Here is a 19034-nt window from a genome sequence, read left to right as displayed (position 1 = left end):
TATGTATGAATGCATCAGCAGATGTAGGGTAAGAAACATATGTGCACTATCGTGGTGGAGAGCACACAAGAGTTTTGGGGGCCACTTGCCTCACCCCCAGACTTCTCCCCCTTCTTCAGATCAGGAGGGGTGTTGCCTGGGGTTGGTGTTGCCAGGCGGAGCCCTGCCGCTGCTGTGGCTGTGTGGATGGATCTCCAGGCAGCAGAGGGCAGCAGGGGCAAGAAGAGGCCAACCAGCCACGGGTGGGGCAGCGGGCGGGCCGAAGGAGGCCTTTAAAGCGCCTGCCCCGCCTGCAGGTGAGCAGTGGTGTGTAGAGCCAGCTCCGTCTTCCCGCCTGCCCACTCAGTGGCCGTTCCCTGGAGCCTCAGCAGATCCCTCTTTCAGAACTCACTACCGGGAGCCTTGAACAGGTGATGGCATAGGATAGAGAGTATCCTCTGAAGTGAAATCAATCTGGAAACAGGTTTGGGGAGTTGAAAGGGCCATGGGGAGGGTCCTGGAAGAGTCTAGAGTTGGTTTGGGGAGGGGTCCAAGGTATACAGGTGCCAGGGAAAGGCATGGAGTGACCGGCCATGTAGGAGTCAGACTTGGGATTTCAGTGGAGGAACCGTGGGTGGGGGGGGGGCGGTGTTCAGATCTGAGTGTTAGGGCCAGCCCAGTGGTGCAGCGGTTAAATTTGCATGTTTTGCTTCAGCGGCCTGGGGTTCGCTGGTTTGGATCCTGGGTGTGGACATGGTACCGCTTGGCAAACCATGCTATGGTAGGCGTCCTACATATAAAAAGTAGAGGAAGGGGCCGGCCCTGTGGCTGAGTGGTTAAGTTCGCAAGCTCCGCTTTGGCGGCCTAGCGTTTCACCGGTTCGAATCCTGGGCATGGACATGGCACTGCTCATCAGGCCACACTGAGGCAGCGTCCCACATGCCACGGCTGGAGGGACCCACAACTAAAAAAATACACAACTATGTACTGGGTGGCTTTGGGAGGAAAAGGAAAAATAAAATCTTTAAAAAACCAAACAAAAAGTAGAGGAAGATGGGCACGGATGTTAGCTCAGGGCCAGTCTTCCTCAGCAAAAAGAGGATTGGCAGCAGTTAGCCCAGGGTTAATCTTCCTCAAAAAAAAAAAAAAAGATCTGAGTGTTAGGTCTTGGTTAGGTGCTGGTAGAGGGCCTGGGTAGTACAGAGGGATAGGGGTGATAGGATGGGAATTGGGGAAAGTCCTGAGGTGTCAGAGTGCAGGAGCAGGGTAAGCTTGGTGATATATGAGTCCGAGATGCTGGAGTCTGGTATGTCAGGGTCCAAGTGCCAGGGCCGGGCTAGGTGGCGGGGAGGGTGAGGTCCTAACTCACACATTTCTGCCTCCCAGGAGCCACCATGCAGTGCTTCAGCTTCATTAGGACCATGATGATCATCTTCAATACAATCATCTTTGTAAGTATGGGGGCTGTGGGCTCTTTGGGGCTCCTTCATGAGTGGGTTACACACCTGAGCAGAGCCCAAGCTGGGGAACAGGAGATTGCTGTGCCCAGACTCTGTCCTGCAAGTTCCCTCTTATGATGGGGTGCAGAAGTCTCCCCAGATGCTGAGTCCTGGTCCCATTAGCAGCCTGGCTGCCACATAAGTTGAAGTGGAAAAGCTTAGGGGCTTCCCCTCCCTTCCAGGAAGCATCTGGCCAGGCTTAGGGCAGGACAGGGTAGACTAAGAGGAGCAATTCTCCTCCTGTTGTAGGCACTGGGGGCCCAGAGAGGGGGAGCGGTTTGCCCAAGTTTACCTAGTATGGAAGAAAATTCAGTGGCCTCTGTACGGTGGGGAGCTGAAAGGAGAGAAGGCCCAGAGACGTCAGAGCAGAGGGTCTGCCTCAAGCAGCCTTTATTCATTTAATAAACATTTATTGCCTCAGACTCTGTGCTGAGTGCTGGGGTGACAGGTGAGCAAGCCCCCTGTCCTCAAGGATCTCAGGTCCAGCAGGCCATATAGACAGACAGTTGCAACATAGTATGTCTGGCCTTAGCACAGGGGCTGGGGGAGCCCATAGGAGGGGACTGAGCCCCACCTGGACAGGGAAGACTTTCTGGAGGAAATAGCTAAGGCTGGAAATTTGCCCTGGGTGAGGAGCTTGTAAAGTATGCAGAAAGGCCCAGAGGCAATGAAATCAGATATTGTTCAGAAAACCAGGAACAGATTGTATAGGGCATGTTTGAGGAAGCTGAGCAATGAGGTGTGAACCCTAGAGATGGTGGTGGAGATGGGGAGAAACCGACAAAGTGGACAAAGGACAATGCCCTCGGATGGTGGCTCTGGGGTGGAAGAAGGAGCAAGGGAGACAGAGGTCTTGGAGATGATGCCCATATCTCTGGCAGGCATCCAGGGGTGACCCACTGGCAGCTGTGTACCCAATGGGATTGCAGCTCAGGTCAGAGCTGGACATGGATATGGGAAAGTCATGTGTCCAGAGGTGGTCATTGAAGTCATGGGAGTGGGTGACAGCAGTCAGGGAGAGTGAACCTAAGAAACCCAACTTACAGGGGGTAAGAGGACAAATGGCCTTATAAGGAAGCTGTGGAGAAATATGGAGAAAGAGCAGCAGGAGGAAAATAAGGAGAGCAAGATATCAGGGATGGCAAGGAGGATATGACCCATGAAGTGTCCACTAGACCTAGCACAGGATGTCACTCAGACCTTGCAGCCACATTAGAGTGGGTGAGAGGGAGTAAAAGGTGAGGAAGTGGAGACATGAAGTGTAGACGAATTTGGAGAAATTGGGCTGGGGCTGAGTACTCTCTGACTCCAAGGTGGTCTGTGCCTTGGGCTTCCTTTAGCTTCAGGGAACTGCCCTTTTCCACATATCTGGAGCAGGCAACAGGATCCCGGTGATTTCGAGAGCAGGGGCTCTGACCTGAGGGGGTTAAAGAAATCCTGTTTGGTTTCTGGTCTCTGTTGCCCAGGCCTTGCCAGGCTGGGCAGGGCAGAGCAGGCGTCAGACTCCTTGAAATTTGACCCACAGGGTGGAAGCCCAGCTTTCTGTCCTTGGACAAACATGCCTGGGATGCAGCCGCAATCTGCCACCTCATTCCTGGTTCTTGCCTCAGCTTCTATGCTGGAAAGCGGGGACTGGGCACCAGCGTGGTGTCAGGCTGATTCGTCCACTGAAGCTCTAGATCAGCGAGGCTTTGCTCTAAGAGCTGTGGGAACTGGGCAGTGCCCTCTTCCTCAATCTTCAGGGCTTCACGATTCCCTCTGAGGTTTGGGGTTGAGCTGGACAGCCTCTAAGAGAAGCTCTGGCTATACTCTCCTTCTGGTGCCTCTGTTTCCACTTATGAGACAAGGAGAGGTCCAGCCTGGATGAAGGGTAGGCCCGGAGTCTGATCTTGGAGAGGAGCCAAATGGGGCCTCAGTGTGGTTGTCCCTTCTCACTACCCACCTCTCCAAGGTTGGGAGCAGTGGAAACCTCAGCTCCGCCTCCGTTGCTATGGTGACTGTCGAGCCTGCTCAACACCACCATCCGCCTCTTTCCACCTATCAGAGGACAGAGGTGTTCCAGACACCCATAGCCCAGAAAGAAAATGGGGTGTGTGTGTGTGTGTGGTTCACCTGCTTGTTTTCACTCCTAGCTATGTTGCAGGACCCTGACAGCAGTGAGGGAAAGCCTTGGCCCTCTCTCATTCCACGGATATTTCTGGAACCCCTGATCCCATTTATATCTGCCTAGGTGTACAGCCTGGTGCTGGCTATGGTTGTCTCAACTCCCATGTTTCTGTCTCTAAGGGATGTTTTTCCTCCCTCCAGGATGAGTTTTTAGACTCCTCAGCCAATAAAGGGGAAAGTTTCTCGTCTCCTGTCTTCCTGACTCAACTGTGTGGTAGGGAGCTGCTTGCCAGCACTGTTTCAAGGCCTATCTCTCTGTTCCCAGCTGTGTGGTGCAGCCCTGTTGGCAGTGGGCATCTGGGTGTCCGTCGATGGGCCATCCTTCCTGAAGGTCTTTGGGCCGCTGTCATCCAGCGCCATGCAGTTTGTCAACGTGGGCTACTTCCTCATCGCAGCTGGTGCTGTGCTCTTTGCTCTTGGTTTCCTGGGCTGCTACGGTGCTCACGCTGAGAACAAGTGCGCCCTCATGACGGTGTGTCAAACCCAGCTCCACAGGCCCATGACCAAGCCCCAGGGTCCCCTCACCCTTGACACTAGGCCCTGGTGAATCCCCAAACCCTGCTCTGGTCTCCAGGGGCTCAGAAAAGGGAACACCTGCCTCGTTTTTAATGAGGGGTGGGTTAGGGCAAGGAAGGCATTAGGGACTGTCTCTCCCTAAAACTCAGACCCTTGTTCTCTACTCAGTTCTTCCTCGTCCTCCTCATCATCTTCATTGCTGAGATTGCAGCTGCCGTGGTCGCCTTGGTGTATACCACATTGGTGAGGAGCTGAGGAATGGGAATGGGGCAAGGGGGAAAGATTGGGCAGAGCCCTGGAAGGGGGCTATGGCTTGTGGCCTGTCGATGACCACCTTCCCTCCAAGGCCCTGAACACTGGCCTGCCCCACCTAGGCTGAGCAGTTCCTGACGTCGCTGATAGTGCCCACCATCAAGAAAGAATACGGTTCCCAGAAGGACTTCACCCAAGTGTGGAATTCCACCATGGAAGGGGTAAGGTGGGCTGGGGGAGATTTTGGGGTGTGGAGAAAGAAAGGTGTGGAGAAAGGCTCCACTGATCACCGTCTCCTGCTCATCTCCAGCTCAAGTGCTGTGGCTTCAACAACTACACGGATTTTGAGGACTCTCCCTACTTCAAAAACAACCACGCCTTCCCCAAATACTGTTGCTCTGGCGATGCCAATAGCGTAACCACGGGTTCCTGCACAATGGATAAGGCTGAGAAAACGGCCGTAAAGGTGTGGCTGGCATGGAAGGTTGCAGGATGCTTTAATGGCCGCAGAGGCTGAATGAGGGTGGGGGGCAGCTGCTGACTACAGATGCTCTCTTCCTTCCCCTAAGGGTTGCTTCAATCAGCTTCTGCATGGCATCCGAACCAATGCACTCACTGTGGGCGGTGTGGCAGCCGGAATTGGGGCCTTGGAGGTAAGGGGGTGAGGAGGTTGGGGCAGGATATCCCCACTGGACCAGGGCTGCTTGACTCATCTCTGAGGGCTGTCTGGAGAACAGAGACTTCCAACAGAGCTTCATGTAGGTTTTCTGGGGGGCATGGGACTAAAGCTGAAGAACCCCAATCATGTCCCCTCATCTCTCCCTGTTCCTTCCCCACCAGCTGGCTGCCATGATTGTGTCCATGTATCTGTACTGCCATATGAAATAAGTCTGCTGCCTGCGCCACTGCTGCTGCCACATAGGAACTGGGAAAAGGCACCCTAGCACTGCCAAACGGCAGTGATCAGGGTGGGGACAGAATCTAACACTGTCACTTGGGCTAGAGTGGGCCAGCCTTGCTGTTCTGGACTTGGGACCATATAGGGGCCACCTGGTTTCAGGCTGGCCTGACTTTTCCTTCCACTGGTGGGGTTGGGGCCCACCTGTTCCCGAGCCTCTAAGGTAGCCAGTTCTGCCCATTCCTCCAGGCCATCCCTTAAACCCTTGACTCTCCCTCAGGCCAAGGCGGGGCTCTTGGTGATCCCAGCACCCCACTGGGGGATGAGAAAGGCACCCTACAGCATGGGCACACACAAAATCAGCAGTCACCGGGCAGATGCGTGGAGGAACTTCAGAACTCATAAACCAATTAAAATGTTTGCATTTGGATTCCTTTCCAGTATCCTTGGGGGAGGGGCCCATCTTGCCTGAACGGGCCTCAGATTCCCACGGGGCTGGCAACTTAGAAGCCTCCTGGAAAGGTAGCAGAAGGGAAGTAGGGTGGAGGTAGGTAGCTATTTCTGCCCTTCATTTAGATTCCAGGCCTGGGAGGGAGCCTAATAGGATGGCCAAGAGGGCACTGAGGGAGGAGGTAGGGGCTAGGTCAGTTTGTCTTCCTATAATGTGGGAGGACTTTGGCCTAAAACTACTGCCTCCTGGGTGGGGGCGCTGAACTGGAAAGCTATGAAAATAACAAGCTTGTGCCCAAGTGGGGGCGGGGAGACCAGAAATATTGCCAGGGCAATGGGAGACAGTCACTCCTTAGGTTCTGGGGAGCCCCCATCAGAGGATCCCAGCTGCCCCCACCCTTCCCACGCAGGCAGAGCCCCACACCTGTCCCTGCTTTCGAGATTTCAGAAAGAACTTCATTTATTCTTGGTCTTGGTCTGCCTGGTGCTCTACAGATCTGATCTCTTATTTAGTCTTTACCACCCCCATGCTCCAGAAACTGGGCCCAGAAAGGCCAAGTGACTTGTTCCAGGCCCATAACCTTCTATGAAGACCTGAGTCCAGATTTGGGCCCAGGCCGTGTGACTCCAGAGCTTGGTGGGATCCTGCCTGACATGGCGACAGATTTACCTGAAGGCCAGAATGTCCCAGACATCGATCTGGTTGCTGCTGAACCAGGATTTAGTGACAGCACTAAGGAGGGAGGCTATGGCCAGAGGACATGGTGTCTGCTTCCAGGCAAAGCCCAGCCTGGCAAACCAGTCCTCCTTGCCTCCCTTGGCCCCCTGGATCCCTCTTCCTGGGTTTTCCTAGAGCAGCCCAGAACTATCACCCCTTGCTGAGCCCAAAAAGGAACAGGGACCTGGCCACAGCCACACAGTGCTGGAAGCTAGTCTGAGGCCCAGGTCAGGAGCCTGCTGCGGGGCCAGGCAGGGAGAGCAAGTAGCCCCCCTCCCCCCTTCACCTCCTTCCTCTTACACACGACCCCTCCCCCAGGTGCTCTATGGAGGCTGCACAGGGTTTGTTTGCCCAGGGCGGGGCTCCACCTCATCAGAAGCTAATTGCTCCTCAACCTGCAGTTGTGGCACCTCAAGCACTATCTCCAGCTCTAGCTCCAGCAAACACCGAAGGCGTCAGGGTGGCGAGCAACGTCTAAGCCACACACTACCGGTGCCATTGCCGAGCTGGGCTCCAGGCACCGGTCGGGGAGGCGAGGTCAGAGAACTGGAGAGAGGGCAGGAGTTCCAGTCAGCTCCTGCCTCCCTGGTGAAGGCTCTAGATAAGGAGTTCACCAGGCTCACCTCAGAAGGGCTCTGAAGGCAGACGTCTTCTCAAGAGGTGTTCTACACTCACCCTCCTGATCCTAAGGCCTTCACAGATCCCCTAAATGTCATGCCCCTTGCCTTGGTCTATCTCATCCACTCTCTCTGGACAATCCCATCCATTTTCTGGTGCTTTTATGACTGTTTAACTCAGATCTTCCTAAGCTCTCTGGGTCACTGGCTGGGTGAGAATCTGAGGAAAATGATGGCTTTTCTCTAGAAAAATGCCCAGATATGGAATTCTGCATACAAAGTATCCTAAGGGCCACAGACATCTTGCTCCTATGTTGCCATCTGCAGCCCAGTCCTAGCCTCTTGAATGATGCCCGTCCAGTCCCATCTCACCCACTTCCTTCCCACCCTCACTATGCTCGTCTGCTCTCCTTTCGCCTCCCCCAGCCCCAAGTATCCCTTTTTGCTCTCTCTTTCTCCACGTCAGGGGACAGGTGCCTGGACCAGGCAAGCTAAGCAGTAAACAGCCTGATGGTTAAAGAGTGGGTCCGGGGCGGGAGTGGCTGCTCCAAGCTCAGCCCCAAGTAGGGTGGGGCTGAGGTCAGGCTCAGCGTCCTTAGGCAGGGGGACTAGGGAAAAACCTTGGAGACTGAGACTTGGGCATCCCCTGGTGGCCAAATGGTCCCAAAAGGAAGATAAACTCTGTGGCAGACACTAAAGAAAACTCACCATCCATCTCGACCATCCCCCTACCCCTCAATCACAAGACACATCCCCAGAGGTTTTCTCCTTTTTTTAATCAATGACCACTTTATCCAGCTTTGGAAACTTGGACAAAGAGGAGGCTGAGAAGAGGCCTGGTTCAGTGTCTGAGGGTCTCTGAGTGAGTCTGCATCAGCAGGCGGGCCCCAGCTGGGCCTGTCCATGGGTTGGGCACAGCAGTTTCCTGAGTAAGAGCTAGCCCCACCCTCAGGGCAGCACCCCAGTCCAGAAAGGAATCAAGGCCCTCCAGGCTTCAGCCTGTTTCCAGGGCCCTCAGGACAGTCAATAAATAGGTTAGATTCTGAGCTGGGTGGAGGGAGGGTACACAGCCGGGCCTGGGTGGAGGGAGTGTACAAAGGGCAGGATAGGCTGCCTGGGGATCCCAGTGATTCCAGGTGCTATCCTGCCCTTTCCCAACAAGGAAGCAAATAAATAGACCTCCAACTCAGGAACAGAGGTGTTGGAGCAGGGGAACCCTCCCCTTGGAGTTAGTAATTAAGTCTCAGGTTAAAAACAAACCAGCCCCAGCCCCTGCCAGTGTCTACAAAATCCTACAGGATGGGGTGAAGGGCTAGCCTGCCTGGGGGTACACAGTACCCAGCCCTGCAGGGTCCTGAAGGAGGTCTCATGTCTGTTCTGCGGCTCCTGGGGCTCCCTCCTCTTTTGGGGGTGGCTCCAGGAAAATTGGGGTGATTGACGGTGGCTTCTTCACCCTGGGAAGATGATATGAAAATGTACAGTGAAAAGGTCATTAGCGCTGTCACCAAATCCCACTAGTCTCCCATTTCCCAGGGCAGAAAAGGTTACTCACGAGTAGGGGGAGGCTGGGACTCCCACCACCAGGAAATGGTTCTTCTTCCGAAACAATCTCCACAGGCCCCGGTGGTTGCCGCGCACATCCAGGTCCCAGATATGGAGGCACTGGGGTGGGGAGAGGCATGGGTGAGAGCTGTGGGAGGCGCCACTGAGGACCCTTGGCCCAGCTCCCATTCCTCCTCAGCAGCCTCCTCAATTTGCAAGAGGTAGCATCTTCTAGAATATAGATTTGGACAGGAGGTTGGAAGAGGGGTTCTGAGAGTATGAAGAGAAGGTCCTGAGGGAGAAGACTCCAGAACAAAGGCCTCCTATATCTTGGGGGGACGGGATGCATAGTCTTGGGGGAGGTATGGTATTGGGGCACCTTGGCAAGCTGGGTCCAGGTGGTGAAGTCATCGTCTTTCTCCATTCGGATGAAGGCCACGTAAGTGTGGCCCTCTGTGTCTGGCAGGAAAGAGTCTTCACAAGGGTTCTTGCTGTGGTCCAGAACCTCGGCTTCACTGCAGCAGTGGGTGGGAGAGAAAGACCAAAACAGGGCCAGCTTCACGGGTGTGTCACACAAAGCCCAGGCCTGAGTTTAATGCTCTGCTGTTGCTGTCTTAAAATTCTTAATAATTTTTGAAGACGGGGCCCTGATTTTCATTTTGCAGTGGGCCCCATAAATTATGGGGCCAGACCCCCAGTATCTGACCCCTCCTCACTCCCTGCCACATCCCCCTACTGCCCTCGGCCATACCTGAGCAGCCTGTGAACTTCCACTTCATAAGCGTCCTTCTTCAGACTGAAGGGAAAAGAGAAATGGGTCGGGGGGGGGAGGCAGCCCCTCAGGTCTCAGGGGCAGGGCAAGGGGTCACATGGGAATTGGGGGGCAGCAGGGCTGGGATAAACATACAGGCCCCAGGGTCAGAAGGCAGTGTTAGGTACTGGTCATCAAGGCTCCTAGATATCCTCCCCTTTGCCCTCTCCCCAGCCCCCACCTGTCCACGTTCCTGAACTGGACACCTGGAACTGTGTTGAACTTGTGCTTCTTGAAGTAGGCCTCCTGGAGCAGGTGTGAAGGTAAAAATCAGGGCCTTACATTGTCTGCCTCATACCTGCCCACTGACCCACCCCATATCCACAAGGCCCACAAATGAAGTCCTGGGCTGATAAAGGTCCCTCTAATTTTCTCCTATATTCCTCAGCCCCTGCAGCATCCTTGGCAGGCTCTTACTAGCTTTAATTTGGGCTGCACCACTGCCAGAGAGCTTATGCCCACACCGGCATGTCATGCTACTGACCCCAGAACGAGTCCCTGTCCCCTGTGGCTCTCCTGGGCCTGCTGTTCTAGAACCACAGAAGCCAGGAGCACGCCCTGCAGGGGGAGCTGGATAAAGGACAGCTGGGCAGGGAAGGAGGAAACTTCTATGACTGAGGTTCTGAGAGAGACCTGAGGTAAAAGCCTTCCCCACCCTGGGAGATGAGCAGGGGTCTTATATCAGCCAGCCTCTGAGGGCCCTTCTGGCTTCTAGGAAGTTCCAAGCTGGACACTGTCCACTCCTGCGGGAGGGGCTGCTTCAAGGCCTCCCTTGCTGTAACTGCGGAGTGGCCCCTTGGACACAGCCAGGTAGGAGGTGGAGGCCTGGGGACCTCCCTGTTCACTTCAGGCTGAGGCTTAGGCCCCAGCACTTGCAAGGACAGAAGAGGGCATAGCTTGCAGGGTGGATAAGTGTTTGGCAACAGAAATACCCTCTCCACACCCACAGTCTAGGGCCAAGAATAGTAATAATAAAAATAATACCAGCTAACCCTTATATAATGCTTACGGTTCAAAGCATTTTACATATATTAACTCATTTAAACCTCATAACTTCACATCCCTATGAAGGAGTATTTCTGTCCTCATTTTACAAATAAGGAAACTGAGGCAAAAGAGGGTAAGTCATTTCATTTCCCCAAGGTTACATGGCTAGTAAGTGGTAGAGCTGGGCTGGCTCCAGAGTCCACGTTCTTGGCCTATCTACTATGCTGTGCCCCCTCCCCAACACCCCTGCCTCCGGCTCACATGGAAGTAGCCATTCATGTTGAGGCCGACGATACCGAAGTGGTAGGATCGGGAAACGTCAGGGATGATGCACTCTCGGCCTCGGCGTTGTTCCGGCATCCGCATCCACATGTCCCAGTCCCAGAGCTGGGGGCATGGAAGATTATGAAAGTTGAGAGGTTCCGAGCTGCTAGGGGACTCCAGCCCACTCACCCTACCCTGCCAGGGTACCTTTTCCGGTGTAGGCCACTTGGGTTCAAGCTCCTCCTTGTACAAGGACTTCCTGAGCACCCAGCCCAACCCAGGCATGGTCTCCACACGGTACAGCAGCGCTGGGTCCTCGGCAGTGTGTTCATACCCCTGGGGGCGGGGGGCCATCGTGGGAAGTATTATCTCGGGGCCTTTACAAACTCCCCAGCTGACCGCTGGCCACTCAGCCTACCTGGTCATTCCAGGCAGAGATACAGTACAGGCTGTCATCCTCCTCCAGCAGGTGGATGGACTGGCTCAGGAAACTGAGAGAGGCAGGGTCCAAGGGGTTCAGGGAGGGGGAGGGACAAACCCAGTCACACAGTGATGCTGGAGGAGCTGGAGATGGGGCTCAGGAGTCACACCTCCTTCCCCCTCCCCACAAATCCCCGCTGTCTCCATTCATCCTTTCTATTCTCTACTCCAGCCCCAACACCTGCCATCCTACCTCTGCTCAGGCTTTTTCCCCATTTTTGAGCTTGCCTCCTCCAGAAAGCTCTCCAAGACACTTCACTGCCTTCTTCCCTAGAGACCCAATCAAGCAAAGAGGCCCCATGCAGCTTATAGGAACTGCATGGAGGGGCATTCCCCTTACCTGAAAAAATCCACAGCAATGTCCAGGTCCTCTTCTAGAACCACAGCAAACTTGGCTTCCTGCAGGGGCAAGGGGACATGATCCCAAGGCAGCCTTTCCCATCCCACCTCCTCTACCCCCATCCCACCTCTCAGGCAGCACTACCGCCATTTTCCAGATCAGGAGGATGAGGCCTACAGAGGGGAATAGCTTGCTACATAATAGGATCAGACTTTATGCCCATGTTTCCCCTCCCTAGGCCCAAGAGTTCTGTCCCTACTACTCACCGGAAACAGGTTGAAAGTGGCAGTGAGACTGGCCTTATAGTGCTGGGTGGGGAGTGGAAATAGGGCACATGAGCTTTGGGGTGGAAGGCAGGGCCAGGTGTCTGCCCCTTCCCTCCCTGCCTAGGCAGTACCTGAGACACACGGGCATTCTTGATGCTGATGGGGGTGTGCTGGATGCCCCTCAGACCAAATAGTGCCACCACATCCATCGGCTCCTGGAGGGCATGGCCACTGGTCACCATATGAGCCACCTTCCCTGCACACCTCTGCAGGCTCCGCCAGGCCAAGCCCTTCACATTTCATAGCCCTTGCCTGGGCCGTCTTTCTTGCCAGTCCTCGGTGATCATTACCACTCAGCACCCGCAGCCTTGTGCTCTGCCCTGCCCAAAGCCCCAAGCTCCACTCACCTCATAGTAGCCATCAATGAAAACTGTTATCATCTGGGGAGACACTCCTTGGGCTGACAGTAGAGAGCGCAGCATCCTGGGGAGCCCAGGGATGAATTAGGCTTCTTTGTCACCCCAACTCAGGGCTCCCTATGTTCACAGATGGGCCCAGATTCTCCATGTTCACCCACATGGATGAATGAACCTAGAATCTGTTGCTTTTCCCCCCACCTCAAGAGTTCCTTCTGCAGGTAGATGAGCTGGGGTTCCTACCCACTAAGCACCCTCCTGCTCAGTGCTGGATACAGCCCACTCCCAGGCTCACCTGTACAGGTAATTGGGCCGGTTCCCTGCAATGACAGCCACAGGCACATTGAGGACCTTGTTGTCTGGGAGCTGAGGGAGAAACAGCTTTTAGCTCTTGTCGCACTCCCTCTTCAAGGGAAGGGATCCCCTCCTAGGGAAGAGTTCTCAGGGTGCAGGGGGACTCCTGAGCTGAGAAGGAAAAGGCAGGTCTTCCCCGTCCTGGCCCCTCCACATTCAGCCCAAGTCCAACTCCAGGCCTTTGCTCACATGGCCCGCCGCTTCCCACCAACCAGGATGCCTTCTGCCTTCCAGAGCTCAGTATAAATCCTTAGCTTCTGGTCCTCTCCCAGACTGGGGTAAGGAACCTGGATCTTTCCTAGGGCCCCTTGCCAAGCTGGGAAGGAATCCCAACCTCACTGCCTAAGGCCCCACTCACTGGGTCAGGGCTGAACTCGATGGGTGTGGGGTCCTTGCAACTGCACACACTCCCATAGCCCTCGACTTTGCTGCAGAAGCGCCGGCGGCGACGGTTCAGCTCTGTGTCTGCCCAGTGGCACTCTGCCTCTGAGGGAGGGATGGCGTCAACAGGATGAGGCATGAGGGGTGCACGGGGCCAGTGTGGTTTGGAGATCCCCAGTCTTCCAGTCAAGAGAATAAAGCTCCATAAAGAGAACCCAAATGCCCACCGCCAGCCCAGGCATTGCCTCAGAGCCCAGCCCCAACTAACCCCACCTTCAGCTGAGCTCAGCGGCACATCTGTCTTCAGCAGGACTGGGTCCCCCCAGGAGGAGAGGGCAGGTGACTTAGAATGCTTCTCCCCAAGGACAGGACCTGGCAGGAGATAGGAATGAGGGGCATTGGGGGCCCATGCTCCAGTTTTGAAGCATCTTCCTATCTCCCTGCCCACTTTCATCCAACCCATCACCACTGACTCCTATTTGCCCCCCACACCACCCCAACGCCTGGGGTTCTGCTCCTCCCAGGCTCTTGATACTATAGGGTAGATGGCCTGTGGTGCCGGCACCTCCTTTTCGTCCCACGAAGGCCCAGGTGTCCCTCCAGCCCAGAGCAGGGCCAGCCTGGCTGCCCAGGCTCCTCAGCAGAGCCTTGGCTGTGTCCTTCAGGTGGAAGGAGCCCTCGTCCTGGGAGACCAGAGAAGGTGGTCAGCCTGACTGGCATAGTTCCAGGAGGCCTCATGGAGCACTAACTATGTGTCAGGCACCATGTCAAACTTTTTACTTAAATTAGCCCATTAAATTATCACAACAACCCTCTGTAGTTACTAACATTTCACAGGTAAGAAAAGCAAAGGCTTAGCAAGATTTTGAGCATCACAAGGTCTCCATGCTATTAAGTCCTTATCAGGATCCCATACAATCTGCACGTCTGTCCCCTGCTGCCTCTCTGCCCACTTTCCCACCACTCTTCTCTTCCCCTCCCTCATGCTGCCCCAGCTCCACAGGCATCCTTGCTGTTCCTCAAGCAGGCCAAGCACCTTCCCACTTCAGGGCCTCTGTACTTGCCATTCTTTCTTCTAGAATGCTCTTCCTCCAGATAGTCACCTGGCTCATTCCTCACTTCCTCCAGCTTTCTGCTCACATGTCACTTCTTTATAGAGGGCTTCTCTTCCTAAAATCCATCCCCCATCACTCTGTCTCCCTTGCTTTATTTTCTTCTTCATGTCAGTTATCATTTCCTAACATTCTACATTTACTTATTTGGCTGGTTTTTGCTGATCTTGCCCTGCTGGAGTAAGCTTCATAGGGCAAGGACTGTGTCGCCTCCCACTGTATTCCCAGCACCCAGAACAGTACCTGGCACACAGTAGGTGCTCAACAACTATCTGCTGAATTAATAAAATGACAAGGCTGGGACTGGAACCTGAGTCATCTTCCTCCAGAGGCTCTTCCCACTATGCCAAATTAGGGGCATGGAACCGAGGGCCATGAGCATGGTTGGAGCTGGGGGTGTAGGAGATGGGGCCAGGGCAGCCACTGACCTTGACAGTGCAGATGAGCACTCGGCCGGGTGCGACCATGTTGAGGAACAGCACCATAGCCTCATCCTCATGAGGTGAGTACGTGTCAAACACACGCTTTGCCATCACATGGCCCTGGCAGGGGATACACCTCACATGAGTCAGAGTCACCAGCAAGGAGGGCTCAGCTTTGGCCCTCCAGGTCATCCACCCCTAGAACCTCACCGTAGCCTGGTTGAGGACGATGACATGGATGCCCCGGCCCTGCTCCCGGGCCTCGTCTTCCAGCACCTACAGGGTGGCAGAAACAAAGTCCAGCTCTTAACTCTGGCATTCAAGGTCTCTCTGTCCTATGGGCACTTAGAAAACCAGCTGCGTGAAACCTCCTGTCCTGCTTATGCCTCTATTCACACAGGTCTCTTCCATCCTTGCTTGAAGGCCACCTCTTCCACTCTCGTCAAAAGAGATGACATCCTTCCAAACCCTTCCCTCCATGACTTTCATGGCTCTTAGAGCCCTTGACTGTGTCTCCCTCATGCCGGAGATATTACAGTCCATCAGACTGAGCCCCTCAAAGTAAGGCCAGGTCTGATTACCTCCAGGTCCCCAGTGCCCAGGACAAGGCTGAGGCCAAAGAAGGGACCAGGAAGTAGTTGTGAAATAAATAAAGCAATGAATTAACTGTCTACTAATACTAATGATCACTTTTGACAACATCTCACTACATCTAAGACATTTCACATGCTTTCATTGAATCCTAACAAGTAGAAATCACTAGTCCCACTCTACAGATGAGGAACTGAGGCCTCCAAAGTCACACAGCTAGCAATTGGCAGAGGTGCAGTTCCCACTCAGGCAGTGGACTCCAGAGCCAGTGGACCACACCCTGAGTGTAATGGAACTGGCCCACTCACCGTAGTGCCGTCCACTGCCACGTATACTTTGCTGCGGCTCGAGTACACCTCCACATCCAGGACCCGTCGGGGACGGCTGCCTCTGCGTCGTGGAGGCTCCAGTCGGCCCAGGGCCTCATCTGTGGGGGTGTGACAGGTCATAGAGATAGTCTCTCCAGCAGAGAGGTCTCATCCCTTGGGATCTGCCTGCCACTTCAGCCATGAGATCCTAGGGGAATCCCACCCTCTGCCCCCGCCCCCCCATCCACTCATCCTCAGCCTGGCCCCACCATAGTCTTGCTCTGGCTCCGGGTCTTCACTGGCCTCGCTGATTGCCCGCCGCGTGTCCAGGATCAACTTGATGTTGACAATGACGGTCACCAGTAGGAAAAGCACGGCCCCTGTCTGAGGGAAGGGGTGGGGACGACTAAAGACGGGCACCCTCTCCAGCTCACTGAGGGTCTTCCTGAAAGGAGGGCCCTGGCTACAGGGAGGATCCAGGGAGAACCTGGGGCCTGTCTCTCCTCCCTGTCTGCCCAGCTCTACTCCCCCAACCAGTGTCCAGTGTCATGACCACCTCCTCCAGGGAGCCTCCCCTGACCCTTGCCCCTTCATCAGGGCCCTCCCTACCCAGAGCTCCTGTGGTCTTCCATTTGAGGCCTTGATTTCCTTGGTTCTCTCCACAATTAGTTCCTAGAGATGGAGCCAGTCCCAGAGAACCAAGCTGGGGATCAGAAGACCTGCGTCCTAGCCCTGACTGCCTGACAGGTGTGTGCCCCTGGGCAAAACCTTCCTATCAGACTTCAGGTTTGTCAGAAGCCTAGGAGGTTGTACTTGGGTTCTGATTCCAGAACTCTGGACCCAAACCACTACCTGATAGGAACATGACACAAAGAGGTTTGCCCTCTAGGAAGCTGCTGCTACTTTCCAGGGTAGGGGTAGCCAAGGTAGGTCCCAGTGCCCATAGTCTAGGCGGGGGTAAAGCTGGGAGGGAGCCCCTGGGAGGTCTGGGACATCTCCATACCTGACAGAATCTCCGCAGGGCCCGCTGGTTGGTTAGTTTATACTTCCAGGTAAGATACCAGCTCCGCTTCTTCCGAGCCCCAAAGGGCTTGATGAGGGGGCTGGGCTTCCAGTCGTCCATGCTGGACTGGGGGGTCACCACCGTCCCGGCCAACCCATGCCTTCAGGCATCTGAGGGGACCAAAGGGTCACATGGGGTAAGGTGTTCCTCCCAAAGTCTGATGCCTTCTGGGGAGATGAGGGATGGCCTCCTAGCAACTCTTCCCTGCAGGCATCCATGCTGTGTGACCCGGGGAAAGTCGCTCAACTTCTCTGGAAAGAAAACCTTCAGAGGGGTCAGATTACCTGGAAACTCCCCTGGGGCTCAGGAACTGACAGGGCTGCCCAGGGTGCCAGGGGTGGTGGCCAAATAATCGGTTCCCAAGGTTCGTCAGCCCCTAAAAGGTCCAAGCCCCAGCCTTCGCAGTCCTGGGGCCGGCAAAGGGCAGCGACCTCCCCTCCTCCCCCTCCCTCGCCCCCTTCTCGGTGGCCCCGCTCTTCTCCTCCCGGGGCTCGGGGCCGCCCGAGGACTCGGGAGACCTGCTCCGGCCGCGCCACCCCTCCCGACCCCCGCCCGGAGGCACTCACGGCTCAGTGGGCCCGGGCCCCGCGGGAGCCCCACTCGGGCCCGCACGGCCCGGCCCAGCGCGCAGAGGCCTCCGCCTCCTCCATGCCGCTCGCGGCCCCGCCCCGGCCCGCCTCCCCGCTTCCGCCGCCGCCGCCGCCGCCGCCGCGGGGTGAGAGGGCGGCGGGCGGCGCTTCGGGCGGCTTCGCGGGCGGGGCGCTGCGGCGGGAGAGCGGCCTCCGGCCCCCAGCGCCGCCGTCGGCGAGGCGATTGAGTCGGAGTCCTGGAGCCTGGCACTGCCACCCCCTCCTCCCCGGGCACGCCCGGGTCACACGGGCGACAGGCCTTGGACACAGCGCCCCCCGCCCCTTGCCTGGGCAAGGCTGCACCCAGGTCTGGGGCAGGCACGGCCTTAGGCGCCCGAGGGGAGTTAAAAACCTGATTCTACCAGTCACCTAGACCTTGGGCAAGTCACTTCACGTCTCAGCCTAGGTTCCCTTCCTGTGAAATGGGGGTGCGCTTATATGATGCTGACTCCTTGCCAGTCACTGTTCTAAGCACTTTACTTATATTAACTCATTTAATTCCACAGCAATCCCATGAGGTAGGTACTATTATTAATGAGGCCCAATGTCACCATGCTGGGAGAGCTTGGTGAAAGCCAAGCGGCTCCGGATTCCACTCCTAACCCCTGCGTTATCCTGACAACAACACTTACAGGGTTGTTGTGAAAGTCACCTGAGATAATACATATAAAGCGCTTAGCTTAACACAGTGGTCTGGAACTTCAGCTTGCATCAGAATCTCTTGGAGGGCTTGTTGAAACAAACTACTGGGCCCTATTCTTAGAAGTGTTGATTCTGTAATCTGGGGCAGAGCAGAATGCTGCATTTCTAACAAGTTTCTAGATGATGGTGACACTTATTTGAAGCGAGTAGGTAGCCATGGAACAGATTTAAGCAGGGGAGCAATATAATCCGATTTTTAAAAACCTTTACCATTTTGTGGAGAATGTATTAAAGGGAAACAGAGGAAGCCAGAAGACCCCTTAGATTTTTTTGAGCTCTCCATAGTCCATCTACTTCCTAAATGGTGGGATGGTATCCCCCAAAATATTAACAGTACTTGCCTTAGAAGTTGAAGCAATAGGTGATTTTTCAGAAGAAAACACAAGGTGTTTTGTTAGCATTTGAAAAAGATGTCCCTCCCTGAGCCTCCTCCCTCCTCAAACTCACTCTCCAGGAAGATCTCATCCCTTTCCTGACCTCTGTTATCATCTGGATTCCTAGACTCATAGCTGCAGTCCTAACCTTTCTCCCCAGCTCCAGGCTGACCTGTGTCCTACTGCCTGCTGGACGTCTTCACGGAGCCCTCCAACTCCACACACTCCTGCTGGAATCATCCTTTCCCACTCCCAGACCTCTTCTTGGGCTCTCTTCCTTGGTGAATGGCCTTAGGCCAAACAGCTGGGAATCACCCTTGATTCCTCTTCTCTGTCCAGCAACCAGTCCACGTCTGTTTGCTTATCACTGTATTCTCTGCACCACACACAATGGCTAGCACATAGTAGGCTCTCTATAATATTTATTGAAGTCGGTCATCTTTTGAACAAATATTTATTGAATGCCATGATAAATAAATGAGTGTAACCAGTTACCAAGTCCTGTCCATCTTGCCCCCTAAAGAGTCCTTCATTCTGGTCTCTTTCCTCTCCAACCTCACAACCCGCCCCTGGTCCAGCCCTTTTCAGTTTCCTGCCTTTGCCTTCCAGCTGTTGTCCCTCACTCCAAATGTTTACTCCTCCAATCCTTTCTTCTTGCAACATCCAGAATAATTTTTCAAAAAAGGAATCTGCTTTGTCAATCTCTGATTTAAAACCCTTTCATGAATCAAGAGATATTAAGGAGAAATATATTACTTAAAATTACAAAGATAACCATTAAGTGAACTAAAAATAATGATAGAAATAGATAGGACCAACGGAAGAAGGGAAATACCAAGCATAAGTGAGGTAAGTCATATTTACCATAATAGAAAGTCAGTAGACAATTTTTAAAAT

General features: G+C 54.6%; 2 protein-coding genes across 3 annotated transcripts; one reads left to right on the top strand and one right to left on the bottom strand.

Moving 5' to 3' along the window:
* The first annotated feature begins 204 nt into the window (after positions 1-204).
* On the top strand, positions 205-5740 carry TSPAN1 (tetraspanin 1). Its single transcript, XM_014827872.3, has 8 exons — positions 205-410; positions 1366-1430; positions 3910-4116; positions 4329-4403; positions 4535-4633; positions 4723-4878; positions 4982-5065; positions 5253-5740. Exons 2-8 carry the CDS (start codon positions 1374-1376, stop codon positions 5298-5300), a joined length of 726 nt encoding a protein of 241 aa, XP_014683358.1. The 5' UTR covers positions 205-410; positions 1366-1373; the 3' UTR covers positions 5301-5740.
* Positions 5741-7852: 2112 nt separating this feature from the next.
* On the bottom strand, positions 7853-17136 carry POMGNT1 (protein O-linked mannose N-acetylglucosaminyltransferase 1 (beta 1,2-)). Of its 2 annotated transcripts, none has more exons than XM_014827865.3 (22): positions 16999-17136; positions 16373-16542; positions 15639-15753; positions 15370-15488; positions 14681-14746; positions 14477-14590; positions 13502-13619; positions 13210-13308; positions 12914-13041; positions 12497-12567; positions 12193-12268; positions 11917-12000; positions 11786-11827; positions 11520-11578; positions 11118-11190; positions 10907-11035; positions 10697-10822; positions 9630-9694; positions 9389-9433; positions 9017-9152; positions 8648-8757; positions 7853-8549 (listed from the first exon to the last, which is right to left on the bottom strand). In XM_014827865.3, exons 2-22 carry the CDS (start codon positions 16490-16492, stop codon positions 8462-8464), a joined length of 1983 nt encoding a protein of 660 aa, XP_014683351.1. In that variant the 5' UTR covers positions 16493-16542; positions 16999-17136; the 3' UTR covers positions 7853-8461. The 2 variants fall into 2 exon arrangements, with proteins under 2 accessions (XP_014683351.1, XP_070366106.1); XM_070510005.1 differs by having other exon boundaries at positions 16717-17040.
* Positions 17137-19034: the final 1898 nt, after the last annotated feature.

This window comes from Equus asinus, chromosome 5 (genome assembly GCF_041296235.1).
Source record: "Equus asinus isolate D_3611 breed Donkey chromosome 5, EquAss-T2T_v2, whole genome shotgun sequence".
Lineage (NCBI taxonomy): Eukaryota > Metazoa > Chordata > Mammalia > Perissodactyla > Equidae > Equus > Equus asinus.
Note: the sequence above shows the minus strand (reverse complement) of the source record. Positions and strands in the feature narration are given on the sequence as shown.